Source organism: Geotrypetes seraphini, chromosome 1 (genome assembly GCF_902459505.1).
Source record: "Geotrypetes seraphini chromosome 1, aGeoSer1.1, whole genome shotgun sequence".
In the NCBI taxonomy this organism is placed as follows: domain Eukaryota; kingdom Metazoa; phylum Chordata; class Amphibia; order Gymnophiona; family Dermophiidae; genus Geotrypetes; species Geotrypetes seraphini.
The window spans coordinates 286108433-286122924 of record NC_047084.1 but is presented as its reverse complement, the minus strand read 5'-3'; the positions used below and the strand labels follow the sequence as shown (position 1 = coordinate 286122924).

At 43.8% G+C, this 14492-nt stretch overlaps 1 protein-coding gene across 1 annotated transcript in view; it reads right to left on the bottom strand.

The window, feature by feature from the left end:
* Positions 1–14492, bottom strand: part of ATRN (attractin) — a 333522-nt gene that overhangs the window by 216845 nt on the left and 102185 nt on the right. Inside the window, exon 9 of the mRNA XM_033953188.1 lies at positions 8793–8976. Coding sequence (XP_033809079.1) covers positions 8793–8976 — 184 coding nt within the window. The remainder of the gene's footprint in view (positions 1–8792; positions 8977–14492) is intronic.

The following is a 14492-nucleotide window of genomic DNA, read 5'->3' as shown; positions in this document are numbered from 1 at the left end:
ATTCTACTGAGTCAGAAGGGATAACTGAAGAGAATGCAGGCGAGCTCTCACCCATGGAGTCACATCTATGGTCGCCACCATGAGACCCAACACCTGCAGATACTGCCAGGCCGTCAATGCCAGGATGGCTAATATGTTCTGAATCACACTGCTCAGTTTGAATTTTCAGAATTCTGGAAGAAATACCCAGTGCAGACCCTTGTGAAACCGGATTCTCAGGCACTCCAAGTCCTGGGTTAGCTCGAGGCGACTCTTCTTTAGATTGATCACTCATCTGAGATGTTCCAGCAAAGACACCACTTGGCAAACCGCCAAGCAGCCCTACGCCCACGAGGGAGCTCTGATCAGCCAGTCGTTGAGGTACGAATGCACAAGCAAACCCAGAGATTGCAGAAGGGAAGCCACCACCACCATGATTTTGGTAAAGATCTGGGCGCCGATGCCAAACCGAAAGGGAGCACCACAAACTGGAAATGCCTCCCAAGAACATGAAACCTCAGGAACCTCCAATGATCTGGGAATCTCAGGATGTGGAGACATGCTTCTGTGAGATCCAGGTGCCACCGCTGCTATGACAGAACGCACCGTTTCAATCCAGAATGCGGAACTTGCCAGAATGCGTTCACTGCTTTCAGGTCCAGAATTGGTCTGCAATCGTCGGAGTCCTTCTTTGGCACGATGAAGTAAATCGAGTATCTCCCGGAGCCCAAGCCATCCCGTGGGACCGGCTCTATGGCCGCCAAATCCAGTAACCAGCACACCATAGTACACACCTTGCTGGCCCTGTCTGGATTTCCCTTGGGAGAGGACAGGAAGAAGTCCGCCGCCGGCCGGAAGAACTGCAGTCAAAGACCGTCCTTGAAAACCTCTAGAACCCACTGGTCCGAGGTTATATTTAGCCATTCTGAAAGGAAGGCTGAAAGCTGCCCCCTGATTCAGGGGGTTTTGCCAGAGACCTGGCATTATAGTTTTCTCTTGGAAGGGACAGAAGGTCGAGAATTTGAAGGCTGTTGGCATGCTGCACCTCCAAAGCGAGGTCTATAGGACACTCCGAAATGCTATCCCGCCACAGAGAGTCCGGCGTACTGAGGTTCTCCGGAAGGGCCGAAAATTCAGCCGTTCCCTCCCCCTGGTCAGACGAGATCGAGAGCCAGGAAGCGCCTGAGGCTTACGGACCTGCACACTTGCCATCAGGTCATCCAAACCCTGGCCAAATAAGAACAAACCTGGGAAGGGTAATTTGCTCAGCGCAGCCTTGGATGAAGAATCACCCAACCACTGCTGAATCCATAACCTTCTCCTGAATAAGCACTCAGCTTAGCAAAAACTTTCAAATTATCATTGTGTGTCTGCCAAAAAATTCACTCCAGAAACCAGGAAGTCAAGATCCCGAAGGACAACCTCCCCAGGAACCTGACGAAGTTTAGAATGACATGCCGGGGCCACAAAGGAAGAAGCCACTGCAGTTTGCACTCCTGTCGCAGTGGAATAAAAAAGACACTTCATGACAAAATCTAGACTTTGGTCCTGGATATCCTTCAGGACAACCCCTCTATCCAAGGGCAAGAAGGTACTTTAGTGACCTGAGCCACCACCGAATCCACCCTCGGCGGGACTAGGCGCTTGGAAAATTCTGAAGTCATGGGATACAATTTAGCCATGGCTCTAGCACACATCAGGGGACCATCTGGGGCCTCCCAACCTCCAAGAGCATTTCCGCCAAATCTGCATGATCTCGAAATGTAGCAGAGAGCAGGTGCATAGAACTCATGACAGAACACTCCGCCTGAACTGCTGAGTCTGAATCAAGTTCCAATGTCCGCAGGGATTCAGAGATAAGATCAGGAAGGCAACTGAACTTAGCTTGCGCACCATCTGATCCTCTCCCACATTGTGGGAAACAGTGTTCTGGGAATCCCCGAGATCCACTAGGCTAGCCATATCAGCGGAGCCTGTCGAAGAGCTGTGCGACAGCAACAGCATATAAACTGATGCAAGCACCGAGGTAATAGCAGGAAGTTGCTGCTGGCTTTCAGGCAGACCAGCAAGGGAGCAGATTGACATGCTGGAATCCAAAGTTTGCACAGACTTCCGCACCATAGTTTGAGAGGGAGACACAGGCATAGCCAGCTTTCTCAGGAAAGCCTGATACATCATATCCAAAAATTCTGGCGGAAAATAGTCCCTTGCAGCCAGAGCCATTCTGCAGGACTCAGATTTGGAATGGTTTGAAGACTTGAGACTTTTCCCTGGAACTGCACTTGCGTTTCGCGAAAGCACCCTCCGTGCCCAATTCTGGCAACCCAGACATTAGAATCGCATCTCCGGCGGAATCGGAGGAAAGCAGGGCCTCTCAGGAGAATAGTGCAGAATCCATGCACGGTTTACGCCCCTTGTGGGCTGCGGCGCACAGAATATACGGCTGCGAAACCACAAGCCATCTACCGCATTTACAGCATGAATCCATGCCATCCTGTCCCGAGGTGGCCATCTGTGAACTCTAAAGCAAAAACGAAGCTTCTAAGTGCAAAAAAAAGTTTAAAGAAAATTAAAAAATGGCCGCCGCAGGTGCCGATTTTTGCCTTAAAAATGCCCGTTAAAAATGCAGGAAAACACAAAAAATGGTGATTTTAGGATTTTACAGGTGGAGGGGCCAGAGCATGCAGGGAAACCGCCCAAAACCCTGATTTGAGCACCTCCCAAAATCGGCAAACTCTGTGACATGTGCTGCAATGCATTTCAATGGCAACCAGCAATACACAGTGCAAGCATAGGGAGATCAGTACCTCAAGAGCTGATTAAACTGGATTTTTTCAGATCTTCTGGCCGCCTCACCTTCCCTGTCACCTCAGATCACAACCACCAGGACCCCTCAGGGAAGACACGCAGCGCGGTTCTGAGCCCGGTGTACCTCCTCGGAACCGCAGCAGCCTGCGCTCTACCCCTTTGCAGACGAACCAGGGGAGAGATGGTTCCCGATCCTGGAGACCCGAGCCAATCTGCATGCTGTACCAGAGGGCTTACTGCTGTTTCAGGCTTACAGAGCACCCTCAAGAAGCAGACAAAATTTAAAATGTCTGCAATCTCCCACCAAAGGATCACTCGCACAGAGTTGATCCGCAGCATGTAGGCAAACCCGCAAAAAAAAATAAAAAAAGACTAGGAATTGAAAACAAATCACGAACAGAATTAACTAATTTCAACCATGCAGAGAAGCTGCAGGATCAAAACTGAGCAGGACAGGAAGCTCCTGGGTAAGTAGCCCAAAGGGAGGGATCATCTTTTAGTTGCCCTGCAGCAGAAGCTATCAGACATACAAGAACCCTCTAGTTCAGCCTCCAGAGGAGATTTACAAGAATTGAGATTTGTAGTTTAAGGGATAGTGTGGAGTCCAGTATAACATCCAGTACGTTGGAGGATTCTTCTATGTCTAGATTAGTTCTGGACAGCAGGACAATACAATTGGGAGCTGTTTGGGTGGGCGTGGAACTAGAGGATTTTGGTTAGGTTCAGTTGAATTTGTTGACTTTGGCCCTGGTCGATGTTATCAGCAATTTTTCTGATGCATCTGGTTGACTGTGCAAAGGGAATGAGGAGAATGTCAACTGCTTATGACAGTAGGCATTCATTGTTGATCAATGTAATGTTACTGAGACAGCTCATGAATATGTTGAACAGTTTTGGGGAGAGGTGAGAACCCTGGGGTACTCCACAGAAGGCTTTCCAGCTGTTGGAGAAGACTCCATCTTTCCGGACAAGGTATTCTCTTTTCTAGGAAATTTTAGGAGCCACAGGCACGGCACTTAGCTGGTTTAATTTCAATAAGTTTCGAGAGGAAAAAGTGGTGGTTTACAGAGTCAAAAGCTGTGCAGATGTCGAATTGAAGGAGAGTTGCTTGTTGGCCTGTGATTAATATCATTATCTCATCATCATTAGGTGTCTTACACACCCTTATTCTTCATTGGCCAATCTTTATATTTTTAAACTTTTACATAGATATTTAAAATATTCAAAAATTTGGTGATTAAAATTTGCATATGACATAGAACTATTCAAAGTTGTCAAAACATATGACAACTATGAAAAAATGCACAAAGACCTTAAGAAATTAGAAGACTGGGCATTCAAATGGAAGATGAAATATAACATTACAGTTGCAATTAAAGTGCAACAAATTATGATAAAAATATAAATTTGCTCACACACTTTATGCAAGTTTTTTTTCTGATCCATGATAAGATTTTGTGCCCTAATGTGAACTGACACTAAGGCACTATCATACTTTTTTTTTTTAATTATATTTTTATTCAGCAAAGCAAAAACAATACACAGGCAGAATGCCAACAGTAAAAGAACACTCTCAACAAAGCAGAACCCCCCCCCACCCCTAACCAAGTGGTACACAGCACAAGAAAGCAATGTCAGTAGTCCAAGAGCAGAGTAAGCCATTAAACAGCAATTATAAAAAGCCTCACCAAGCACCATAAGGATGCCAAATACAACGAAAATAATCACAGGTGTCATTCTTTAAAGTAGTCAATTTAGACATCAAATAGATTTGATCTACTTTGAGCAGAAGATCAGAGCGGGTGGGCAAAGTAGCCTGTTTCCAAAAAGCGGCCATACAAAGCCTGGCCACTGTAGCAACCAGGGCCACAAAGTGGGTCTAATCATGATCTAGGCCAGGGATCTCAAAGTCCCTCCTTGAAGGCCGCAATCCAGTCGGGTTTTCAGGATTTCCCCAATGAATATGCATTGAAAGCAGTGCATGCACATAGATCTCATGCAGATTCATTGGGGAAATCCTGAAAACTCAACTGGATTGCGGCCCTCAAGGAGGGACTTTGAGATCCCTGATCTAGACCAAACGCAGGATGATTAAGTTAAATTACCTCCATTTGTAACAATACAGGCAATCGTAAAACAGTCGACACCAACTGTCGGACCATCTCCCTAAAGTGCCTAACCTGTGGACAATACCACCACATATGCCCAAAAGACCCCAACCCCCTACAATTGCGCCAACAGTGGCCATCACCATGAGAGTAAATACGGAACAACTTAGGTGTGTAATACCACTGAAATTACATCTTCTATTCCATTTTGAGCAATGGAGTGACCAAGGAGACCTGAAGCAATACACCATAAAGTTGTTCCCACTGCTGAAAATCCCAACAGTGCCTCCCATTTGTGCTCATAAGACCTAACCTGGGGGAGAGTATATAAGAGAGCTTTATATAAGCGAGAGATGAGACTCACACAAGACTCCATGCAGAACACCTGAAGAAAGGCGGAGTCCGCCCCCTCCCACTCAGGAAGCACCTTTTTTCTCAAAAAATCACGAAGCTGGGTATAAGCAAAGAAGTCCATCACTAGGAGGTCATAAGTATTCCGTAAAGCATCAAAGGGGACCAATTCTCCCCCTAAGACCAGCTGACACAGCACACTGAGTCCCTCCTGCTCCCAGCGTCAGAATATCCCCGTATCTCTTGCTGGGAGAAACCCCGGGGCAAATTGAATTGGAGTGGCATAAAAATAACACTGTCACAGGAACCAAGCCTGTCTGACATGCCCCCAAATTTGCAAGATGCACACCATCCCATAGGGGGCTCCCCTTTGTGCTTCCCGAATAGTTTCAAGAGAGAACCACGGGACAGCCGCAAGTGGAAAAGTAGGCTGAAGGTTCTGTTCAAGGGAAACCCAGCGCCGGGTCGGGAAAGCCCAGTGAAATAAGACTTGTAATCGGGCAGCATAATAATAATTATGGAAGTCAGGGACACCCATACCCCCATGGAGTCTATCTCAGTACATACGCTCTTTCTGAACCTGAGGCAGTTTGTGTGTCCAGATATATGCAAAAGCCCTCCGCTGAAGTCTAAGCAAGAACTGCTTAGGAACTGAGAGAGACAAGAAGGAAAACAGATACAAAAAATGGGGCAACACATTCATCCGGCCTAACCAAGATAGTCGTAAGCCTTCCCAATGGTCAAGATCGGCAAAAACAGTCCGCAACAGTGGAGGATAATTGAGATGAAAAAGGTCATCCAAAGCTGCCCAATGAAACAAAAAAAGCCCGTTGCAAGGCTACATTAATTTTAAAGCCCACTACGGCACCATACTGCTCCAACACCCTAAGCACTTCCACCAAAGACTGGTGTGGGCAAGCCAACGTAAATAAAATATCATCTGCATAAAGCGAGATCTTGTACTCCTGCTCGCCCACCACAATCCCACGATAGTGACATTAGCTCATATAGCCGCAGCCAAGGGCTCCATAACCAATGCAAAGATCAGGGGTGACAACAGACATCCCTGCCTGATCCCGCAGCAGACCGAAAAGGGGGTCGTGTACCTCTTGGTCAGCATACAATGATACCCAATGCAAGAAATTCCCCAAGATCCCCATCCGCCGAAAAACAGCCTGCATAAAAGGCCAGAAAACCCTATCGAAGGCTTTCTTGGCGTCAACAAGAGCAAAACCGATAGAATAGGACGCTGATGAGCCACCCAAATAAGGTCCAACACTGCGGACATTGTCACCAGGATGTCTTCCAGAGATAAATCCACACTGGTCACCATGAATTAGGGCAAGCATAAAATGTTGAAGATGAACTGCCAAAATGCGAGCTAACAGCTTATAATCAACCCCCAACAACGATATAGGTCTATAAGAACCGCAAAGGAATGAGAGAGACCACGGTTTGATGAAAGGAGTACGGCAAACTCCTCTCCTCTAAAAAGTAATTAAACAGACGTGTGAGCGGATCCACAATATAAGGCTCCATTTTCTTATAAAATAAGGGTGAGAAACCATCAAGGCCGGGAGCCTTGCTGGCAGACAGATGCCTAATAGCCTCCACAACCTCCTCAGATTGGATGGGAGAAGAAAGACAATCTGCATCAATTTCTGCCAGGCAGGGCAATTGGACCCTCGAGAGAAATGTCTCAATCTCCACCTTGGTAGCCGCAGCCTCAGGGGTATATAAAGCCTGATAAAAAGACAAAAAGGCCTGATAAATAGCAGATTCCTCCATTTAAAGCTGTCCCGCTGCATCCTTGACCCTAATAATAATATGACAAGCCTGGGTCTGCCGGAGCTGCGCATGCAACAAGCGGCCTGCCCGACTCCCCCCCCCCCCAATTCAAAGAACTTTTGTCTTTGCCTCTGTAAGGTCCAAACCATGCCCTCTAAATCAAGCTCCTGTAGGTCCCAACGACATGCCACCAATGCCACACTACCCACTACCGTAGGAGGTTGTTTATGAGTATGCTCCAACCGCCGAAGACGGGCCAGCAATTCCGCCGAGCGACCCAACACGTGTTACAATAGGACCCCCTAGAGATACAACAACCCCACATAGTGGCCTTGAAGCTTTCCCAAAGCACGCTCGCACTAACCGCTCCTGTGCCAAAAACAGTAAAAACAAAACATCCCATCTTCACCAATTCTTCCTCCCCCCTGCCCCCCATATGCAGCAGTTCTCCATTCCTCCTGTCCCCCTATGAAGCAGCTTTCCTCCTCCCTATCCCCCTGTGCAGCAGCTTTTCATCCCTTCCTCCCATTCCCCTGTATAGCAGTTTTCCATCCCTCCTATTCCCCTCCGCAGCACCTTCTAAACAACCCCAACCCCTCTTTGGTCTTCATAAAGTAGCAGCAGCGGTGGCAGTAACCAATTTGACAGAGGCAGCACAGTGAACATGCTTCTTGTGGCCTGACCGCCAGGGCTTCCTTCTGCCGTGTCATCAGTGACATGACAGAGGGAAGGCCTCAGCGGGGAAGGCCAAGAGAAAGCCTTTCCACCATGCTGCCTTTGCCAAGCCAATCTCTGCCACCACTGCTACTACTTTAGGAGGTCCAGAGTATGTCAGGAGTTATGACTCACTGAATTGGCGAGTCCGACTTTTTTTTTTTTTAGAAAGTGAATCAATTCGAATCGGCAAATCGGGCAGCACTACTCATTACATGTAAACAAAACTGTCTTAAAAATTCAAATTACTAAGTCTTCTATTAAGTGATCTCAAAGATTTAAGCCAGAAGCATTTAATGTACTTAATATATATTAATCGTATGTATTTTTTGCTCTGCTGTGAACCGCATCGACCTTCTGGTATAGCGGTATACAAAAAATAAATTATTATTAAAACATTACCTTAAAAAAATGCAACATTGAAAATTTGAGTAGCTTTAGGTGCTAAAGAGAAATCATAACACATCTTTATACTTCATTGCAGAAATGAAGGGTATTCACCTTGATATATTTAAATACCTACCACTCATTACTGCAATATTGGGTATTGGATCGGGCTGACTCTTTTTCTCACTGGCTTACCCAGATTGCTGAAGTGGCATGGTTTGAGATTCAGAGGACACCCAAGGAGGGGAGGATCGAACATAAATGCTATGTGGCTCTTTGGAAGAACTTTCTGGCACTCTGCCCTAGTGACCAGAATCAGCAAACTTAACCCTTTCTGATTTCTTTCTTGGGCCTGTGGGGGCTGTCTTGCAGTGGATGGATGGGTGGGTGTGAGCTTCGGGTAGTATGAATGGGTGGTGGATGATGTGACTTGGATGGTATGTTTGTAGATTGGTTGTTGGTAAGAGGTGTGGGTTCTATTACAAAAATTGATGATGGTGACAGGACTGTGGTTGACTACAATTAGATTTTGTTTGTATTAAGCAATTCTTGCCTTAAGCCGGTTCCTTTATATACAGTGGAATTTATAACTGTATTGATGGTTGATTGCACAGTCATTGCTAATAAATATAGTAAAATAAATAAATAAATACCTACCACTCATGAGCTTCAACATCATACTTGTATAAGTCATCTGCTAGCCTGTATTTATTGGCACTGAAAGCCTTATAACCTCCATGGATGTAAATGGACTTTGATCTAGAATCATATGCACTGCTGTGGCCATATCCTCCCTGCACAAGGGCTCCACTTGTTTGTAAAATGCTCCACGTGTTTTTAACTTGGAAGAGAAAAAAGGGGAAAATAACCACCAATAAAAAGAAAACCTAACAGGAAAATATTCTAGGAGCTTCTTTTTAAAGCCTTTTTAAGGCTACCTTAAACATTAAATACATAGTTATCAAACTACATTAATGAAGTGCAATTTGCATGTAAAAGGTTGCACCTAAAGTTCAGTGTATAAATGTGGACTTGAGCAGGTATTCTATAACAGATTTGGCATGCAACTCCGTCCTTATAGGATACTAGGGAGGAGGGGCATAATTTTAAAAAAGTCTAAGGCACAGATTCACTAAAGATAGTAGTAGAGTCAATCGCTGTTGGCCGATTCCTGGCCAATTTTAAAACAGCGATTGATTCACTATCAAATTTGCATCCAAATGATTTGCACAGAAGTGCAAATCATTTGCATGCAAACTCCGACTCAAAACAAATTGAGTTGGGGCAGAGCCCTGACAGTAGTGACAGGAGAAACAGCCTTCTGTCACTGCTGTCAGGGCTTCTGCTGGCTTTTTAATTGGGCAGATATTTTGTGTACTGCCCAAACTCCCGAGAGATGCCCAGTCCCTCCTGTCAGACCACCACCCCCCCCCACCTTCACTAGAATGCTGGGTCTGCCCCTTCCCAGTGCATCTTGGGATGCATCAGGGAAGGACCTAAGGACCTGATTGGCCCAGGCGTCTATGGCCCCTCCCATAGGAGGGGCCTTAGGCACTTGGGCCAACCAGAATTTTAGGCCCGTCTCCTAGTGCATTCTGGGATGCACTGGAAGTGGCCTAAGATTCTGATTGGCCAGATCCCTTAGGCCACCACCCCCATAGTCAAAACATATAAGTTCTGTCCAGACAACCTTGTCAAAATTTCGATTATCGCTGCAGGATGATTAAGTTTGGTCAGTCCACATCCCACCCACTTCCCACCCAAACCACTCCTCAAAAACGCTTTTCGCTTTGGACGCAGAGCCAACAGTCAGTGGCCTAAAATGCCTCTAGATAAATCTAAAAACACATTTCCATTATCAGCACTTGGACGACCTGTCTTTTAGGTCATCCAAGTGCTGACTTAGGCAGGTTTTTTGATGTATTTTTGTTTCGATTAGTGTCAGTTTTTTTGGCGCCTAACTTTTAGAGACCTATATTCAATTCGTCCCTATATCTTTTTCAGGTGATAATGTTTGTTAGCAAAATGAAGGCTAGGTTTATTGAAATGTGTTATCATGTTAGTGCATTCTAATACAGTTAATGTGCATTATTAGTAAATAGGTCCCATAGTATAAAATATGTTAGTGCACAGTAATTCAGTAGCACCTTTTAGCAAATGTACCCTTGGATTTTAACTGATAATTTTAACTTGCAAGTTTAATTGCTATCATTCTCTGCACAAGTCACATGACCTGCATCATATACAGTAAATTCACCCAGAACTTATACAAGCTGTTTTTATATGTCAAGAGATAAGATCTATTGATTTGTCCTTGCAGAAGACAGCAAATCACTTGTTTGCCTTCCTTTCTATTTACAAGATCTTGCTCTTACATACATTTCAGAAAATTATTAAAACTGACTTTATTTATAAGATTTTTGGAGAACTAAAAGGGTCAATGATTAGTTTGTAGATCGCTGGGATTGTCCAGTTTTCTTACTTCTTGTAAACCATATCGATCTGAGATATTTTGCATTCTAGAAATATAATGTAATGGTAAATTCTTTCCTAGATGGCACAAATATCTGAACGACCTGCTCAGAAACCATAAAGCCTCAAAAAAAATTTTCTTCTCAACATTAAGTGTGAGACTGAAAGCTGGGATGGTTTGATCCCAGATTTTGAATTATGATGATCAGTAAAGCAAAGTTACTTTTCTCTGAGAACAGAAGGCATATATACTTGTATGTGGGTGACATCATCCACAGAACCTGGCATGGACAGCGCTAAGTGTACTGTCACTTCAAATTGTGAGGTAGTGCCCATATCACATATGCACAGGTGCCTTCCTGCCCAATATATAAACTTGAGACTATCAGTAAAATACAAAGGCTAAGATGGCAACTCCAAAGAGAGGTAGGGATATTAGAATGTATGCACACATTAATTAGGACAAGCACACATTAATTAGGATAAGCACACATTAATATTCTAACATGTTGGACTCACTAAATTGTCTAATATAAAATAGAAAGTGAGCCTTGTGAATAAAAGAGCCAGAGGGCAGAGTTGGCATTCAAATAGCAAAAATATCTTGCAAAACCATTTGTCCAAACCGGTTTTCCCACCTGGAATTTTGCTCCAGACAATAGTGAGCAGTGAAGGTATGGATGGATAACCATGTTACTTTAGCCTTACAAATTTCTTTGATGGATGCAGAGCAGAAATAGGTTACAGATGCAACCATGGCCCTTACATTGTGAACAGTATCACAATCATGAAGGGCCAGCCCAGCCTGAGCATATGCAAAGGACATATAGTCAGCAAATTTAAGATAGTATGTTAGGGTAAAAGGCCACAAAAATCTGAAAGGACATGCTATAAGGATTAGTATGCTTTAAATAGTACAATAAAGCACACTTGCAGTTCAACATGTGCAGTCAGTGTTGTTTCTCCTAGGACAATTGTGGGGCTTTGGAAAGAAGACTAGAAAGACAATAGATTACATTACATTATTATATTACATTACATTAGAGAATTCTATTCCGTCTGTGCCTTGCGGTTCTAAGCGGATTACAAAATTGGAAGAGAACTGGACATTTCCAGGAAGTTTACATATCAGGTATATAACAAGTTTACATATCAAGTTTACATAACAGGTAAGAATAGCAATACATTCAAGTTAGGAAGATTATTACAGAACGTTGAGGGAAGAAATATTCTGGTTACAGATGGAGGTTGCTTACATAGCATTGAGGGATGCTATAGGGTGGTGTTTATGAAGGAGTAAGTGTGTGCATGTAGGAAGGAGGTTAGAGTGATGGTAGGTGTTTTTTGAATAAAAGAGTTGTGATTTCTTTTCGGAAAACTTTGATGTCTGATGTTTTGGTCAGCAGTTTGGAGACGATTGGGTCAATTTTCGCTGCCTGTGTCGCCAGAAGGTTGTCGTAAAGTTTCTTGCGTCGGGTACCATTGAGAGGTGGGTATGTGAATAGGCTTTGAGTTTTCCTTGTTCTGTGTGTGAGGTTGCGGTATAGGCGGTTGTTTAGGTAACTTGGTGCAGCTCCATGGGTTACTTTGAATAGTAGACAGTAGAATTTGAATTGTGATCTTGCTTTTATCGGTAGCCAGTGAGAGTCTAAGTATGCATTAGTGATGTGGTCAAATTTGCTAAGCGAGTAGATGAGTCTGAGGGCTGTGTTCTGAACGGTCTGTAGTTGTTTTATCATGTTGTTTGGGCATGATAGGTAGAGGCTGTTGCAGTAGTCTACAATACTAAGTACAAGGGATTGGACAATGATTCTGTATTGATCTTTGTTGAAGAATTTTCTTATTTTTCTTAGGTTTCGCATGGTGTAGAAAGCTTTTTGGATGATTTTGTGAATTTGTGTCTGCATTGTGCAGCGTCTGTCTAGTTGTATTCCCAGAATTTTGAGGGTGTTCTGTATTGGGTACTTGATTGCGTTTACTTCCAGTTCTGTAAAGGATGGTAATTTTTCCTTCTCTAGTAATAGGAATTTTGTTTTATCCGCGTTTAGCTTCAGCTTATGGTTGGTCATCCAGTTTTCTACTGTTACCAGTGTTGTTTTCAGGCGTTCTGTGGAGCTGGGGTCTTGGATGTCGAAGGGAAGGAGGATGGTTATGTCATCCGCATAGCTGAATGAGGTTATATTTAGGGCATCTAGAGTTGTGCCTAAGGAAGCTATGAAGAGGTTGAATAGTATGGGCGATAGTGGAGATCCTTGTGGTACTCCGCAGGGGTTAGACCATGAGTCGGATATAAGATCTTTTGACTTAACTCTGTATGTTCTTGTTTTAAGGAAACCTTGAAACCAGTTATGAACTCTACCTGAAATTCCTATGGCGTCTAGTATCTGGAGTAGTATGGGGTGGTCTACTAGATCGAAAGCTGCTGAAAGATCAAGTTGGATGATTAGCAGCTTGTTTCCTTTGCTGAGATGTTGTCGGGCTATATCTAGTAAGGATACCAGTAGTGTTTCTGTGCTATGATTAGTTCTGAATCCTGATTGTGATGGGTGCAGAATGCGGTGGTCCTCTAGATAGTTGGAGAGATATTGTGCTACTAGACCTTCTATTAGTTTGACGTATAGTGGGATAGAAGCGATTGGTCTATAATTTGTTGGGTTGTCTATTTCTAAGGAATTTATGGAGGGTTCAAAGAACTACCCTATCATGGTAAAACCTGATATAAAGAGGGTCTGCCACTGATACATGAAATTCACTTATCCATCTGGAAGAAGCGAGTGCTATTAAGACCACCATTTTCAATGTCAGAACTTTTAGATTACAAAAATGGAGACACTCAAAAGGAGCTTCATAAGACCCAAGAGGATAATATTCAGGCCACCAGAAAAGGCTTATTAGCGAAGATGTTCAACTAAGAAGTCCTGTGGATCCTCTTCTATTTCCCATGAAAGATCTAACTCAGATTCTTCAAAGTATTCCACTCAAAGAGAGCAATGACTAGAGTATCTGCTTTGTGTGGATGAGCATCATTGGAGAGGCCTGTCCTCCAAACCTGGAAAGAACTTCTCTGCTGATATCGATGCAAGCGCTGGTTGGGTACGTGCTCTCACCGATAGTCAATGCAGAGTCAGAGTGTGGGACCTATCCCATGACTAATGCCCAATGCATCCTTGGGTTGGGCTGCGACTCTCACAAGCACCCATGTAAGCCTGTATAGACTTCTTAACCAGTAGCCTCAAAAGCTACTCTGAGCATAGCCCAGATATCCTCCTGGAGAGAAGGTATGGTACAAGCTGGGAAGCCAGTCAGGAGGCTTCTTATAGTATAGACTGTCAAGGATATGTGGGATTATGGTGTGACAACAGTTGCAGTTGGTTGTTTTCTCTCAAATATGTATGCTTTGATTGTTACATTACAGGATTCCTGAGGAAGGCAAACTTTGCTGAAATAGGCTATGTTGAATGCGGTTTACCTGCATTTTTATTCACATTTGAGACTGTTTTTAACTACTCCTTGACTCATCCAGATATTGTGATCATCTTCCACTTTAGTGGTGTTCCTCCTGGTGGTTCCAGTGGTTATTTTTATGGTCCTCTTTTTTATGATTGCTGGTTTGCATATAAAGGGATATGCAATATTATTTCATAAAGGAGGACAACATATCATACATAGAAAATCCTGTAAATATGTTCATACAAAAGAGTCAGGTCTTAAGTTAGGAGTGGGCTTGTATACATACACATCCCATACGCAGTTTACCATTTTATTGCCTATATCATCAAAAGCAGACATCTCTACACCTGTTATGATGGATCATCTCTTTAGAGACTTTCTAAGTAGTGATGGAGATTTGTTTTAGAGTTTGTGGTGTATTGGTACTACTCTCCA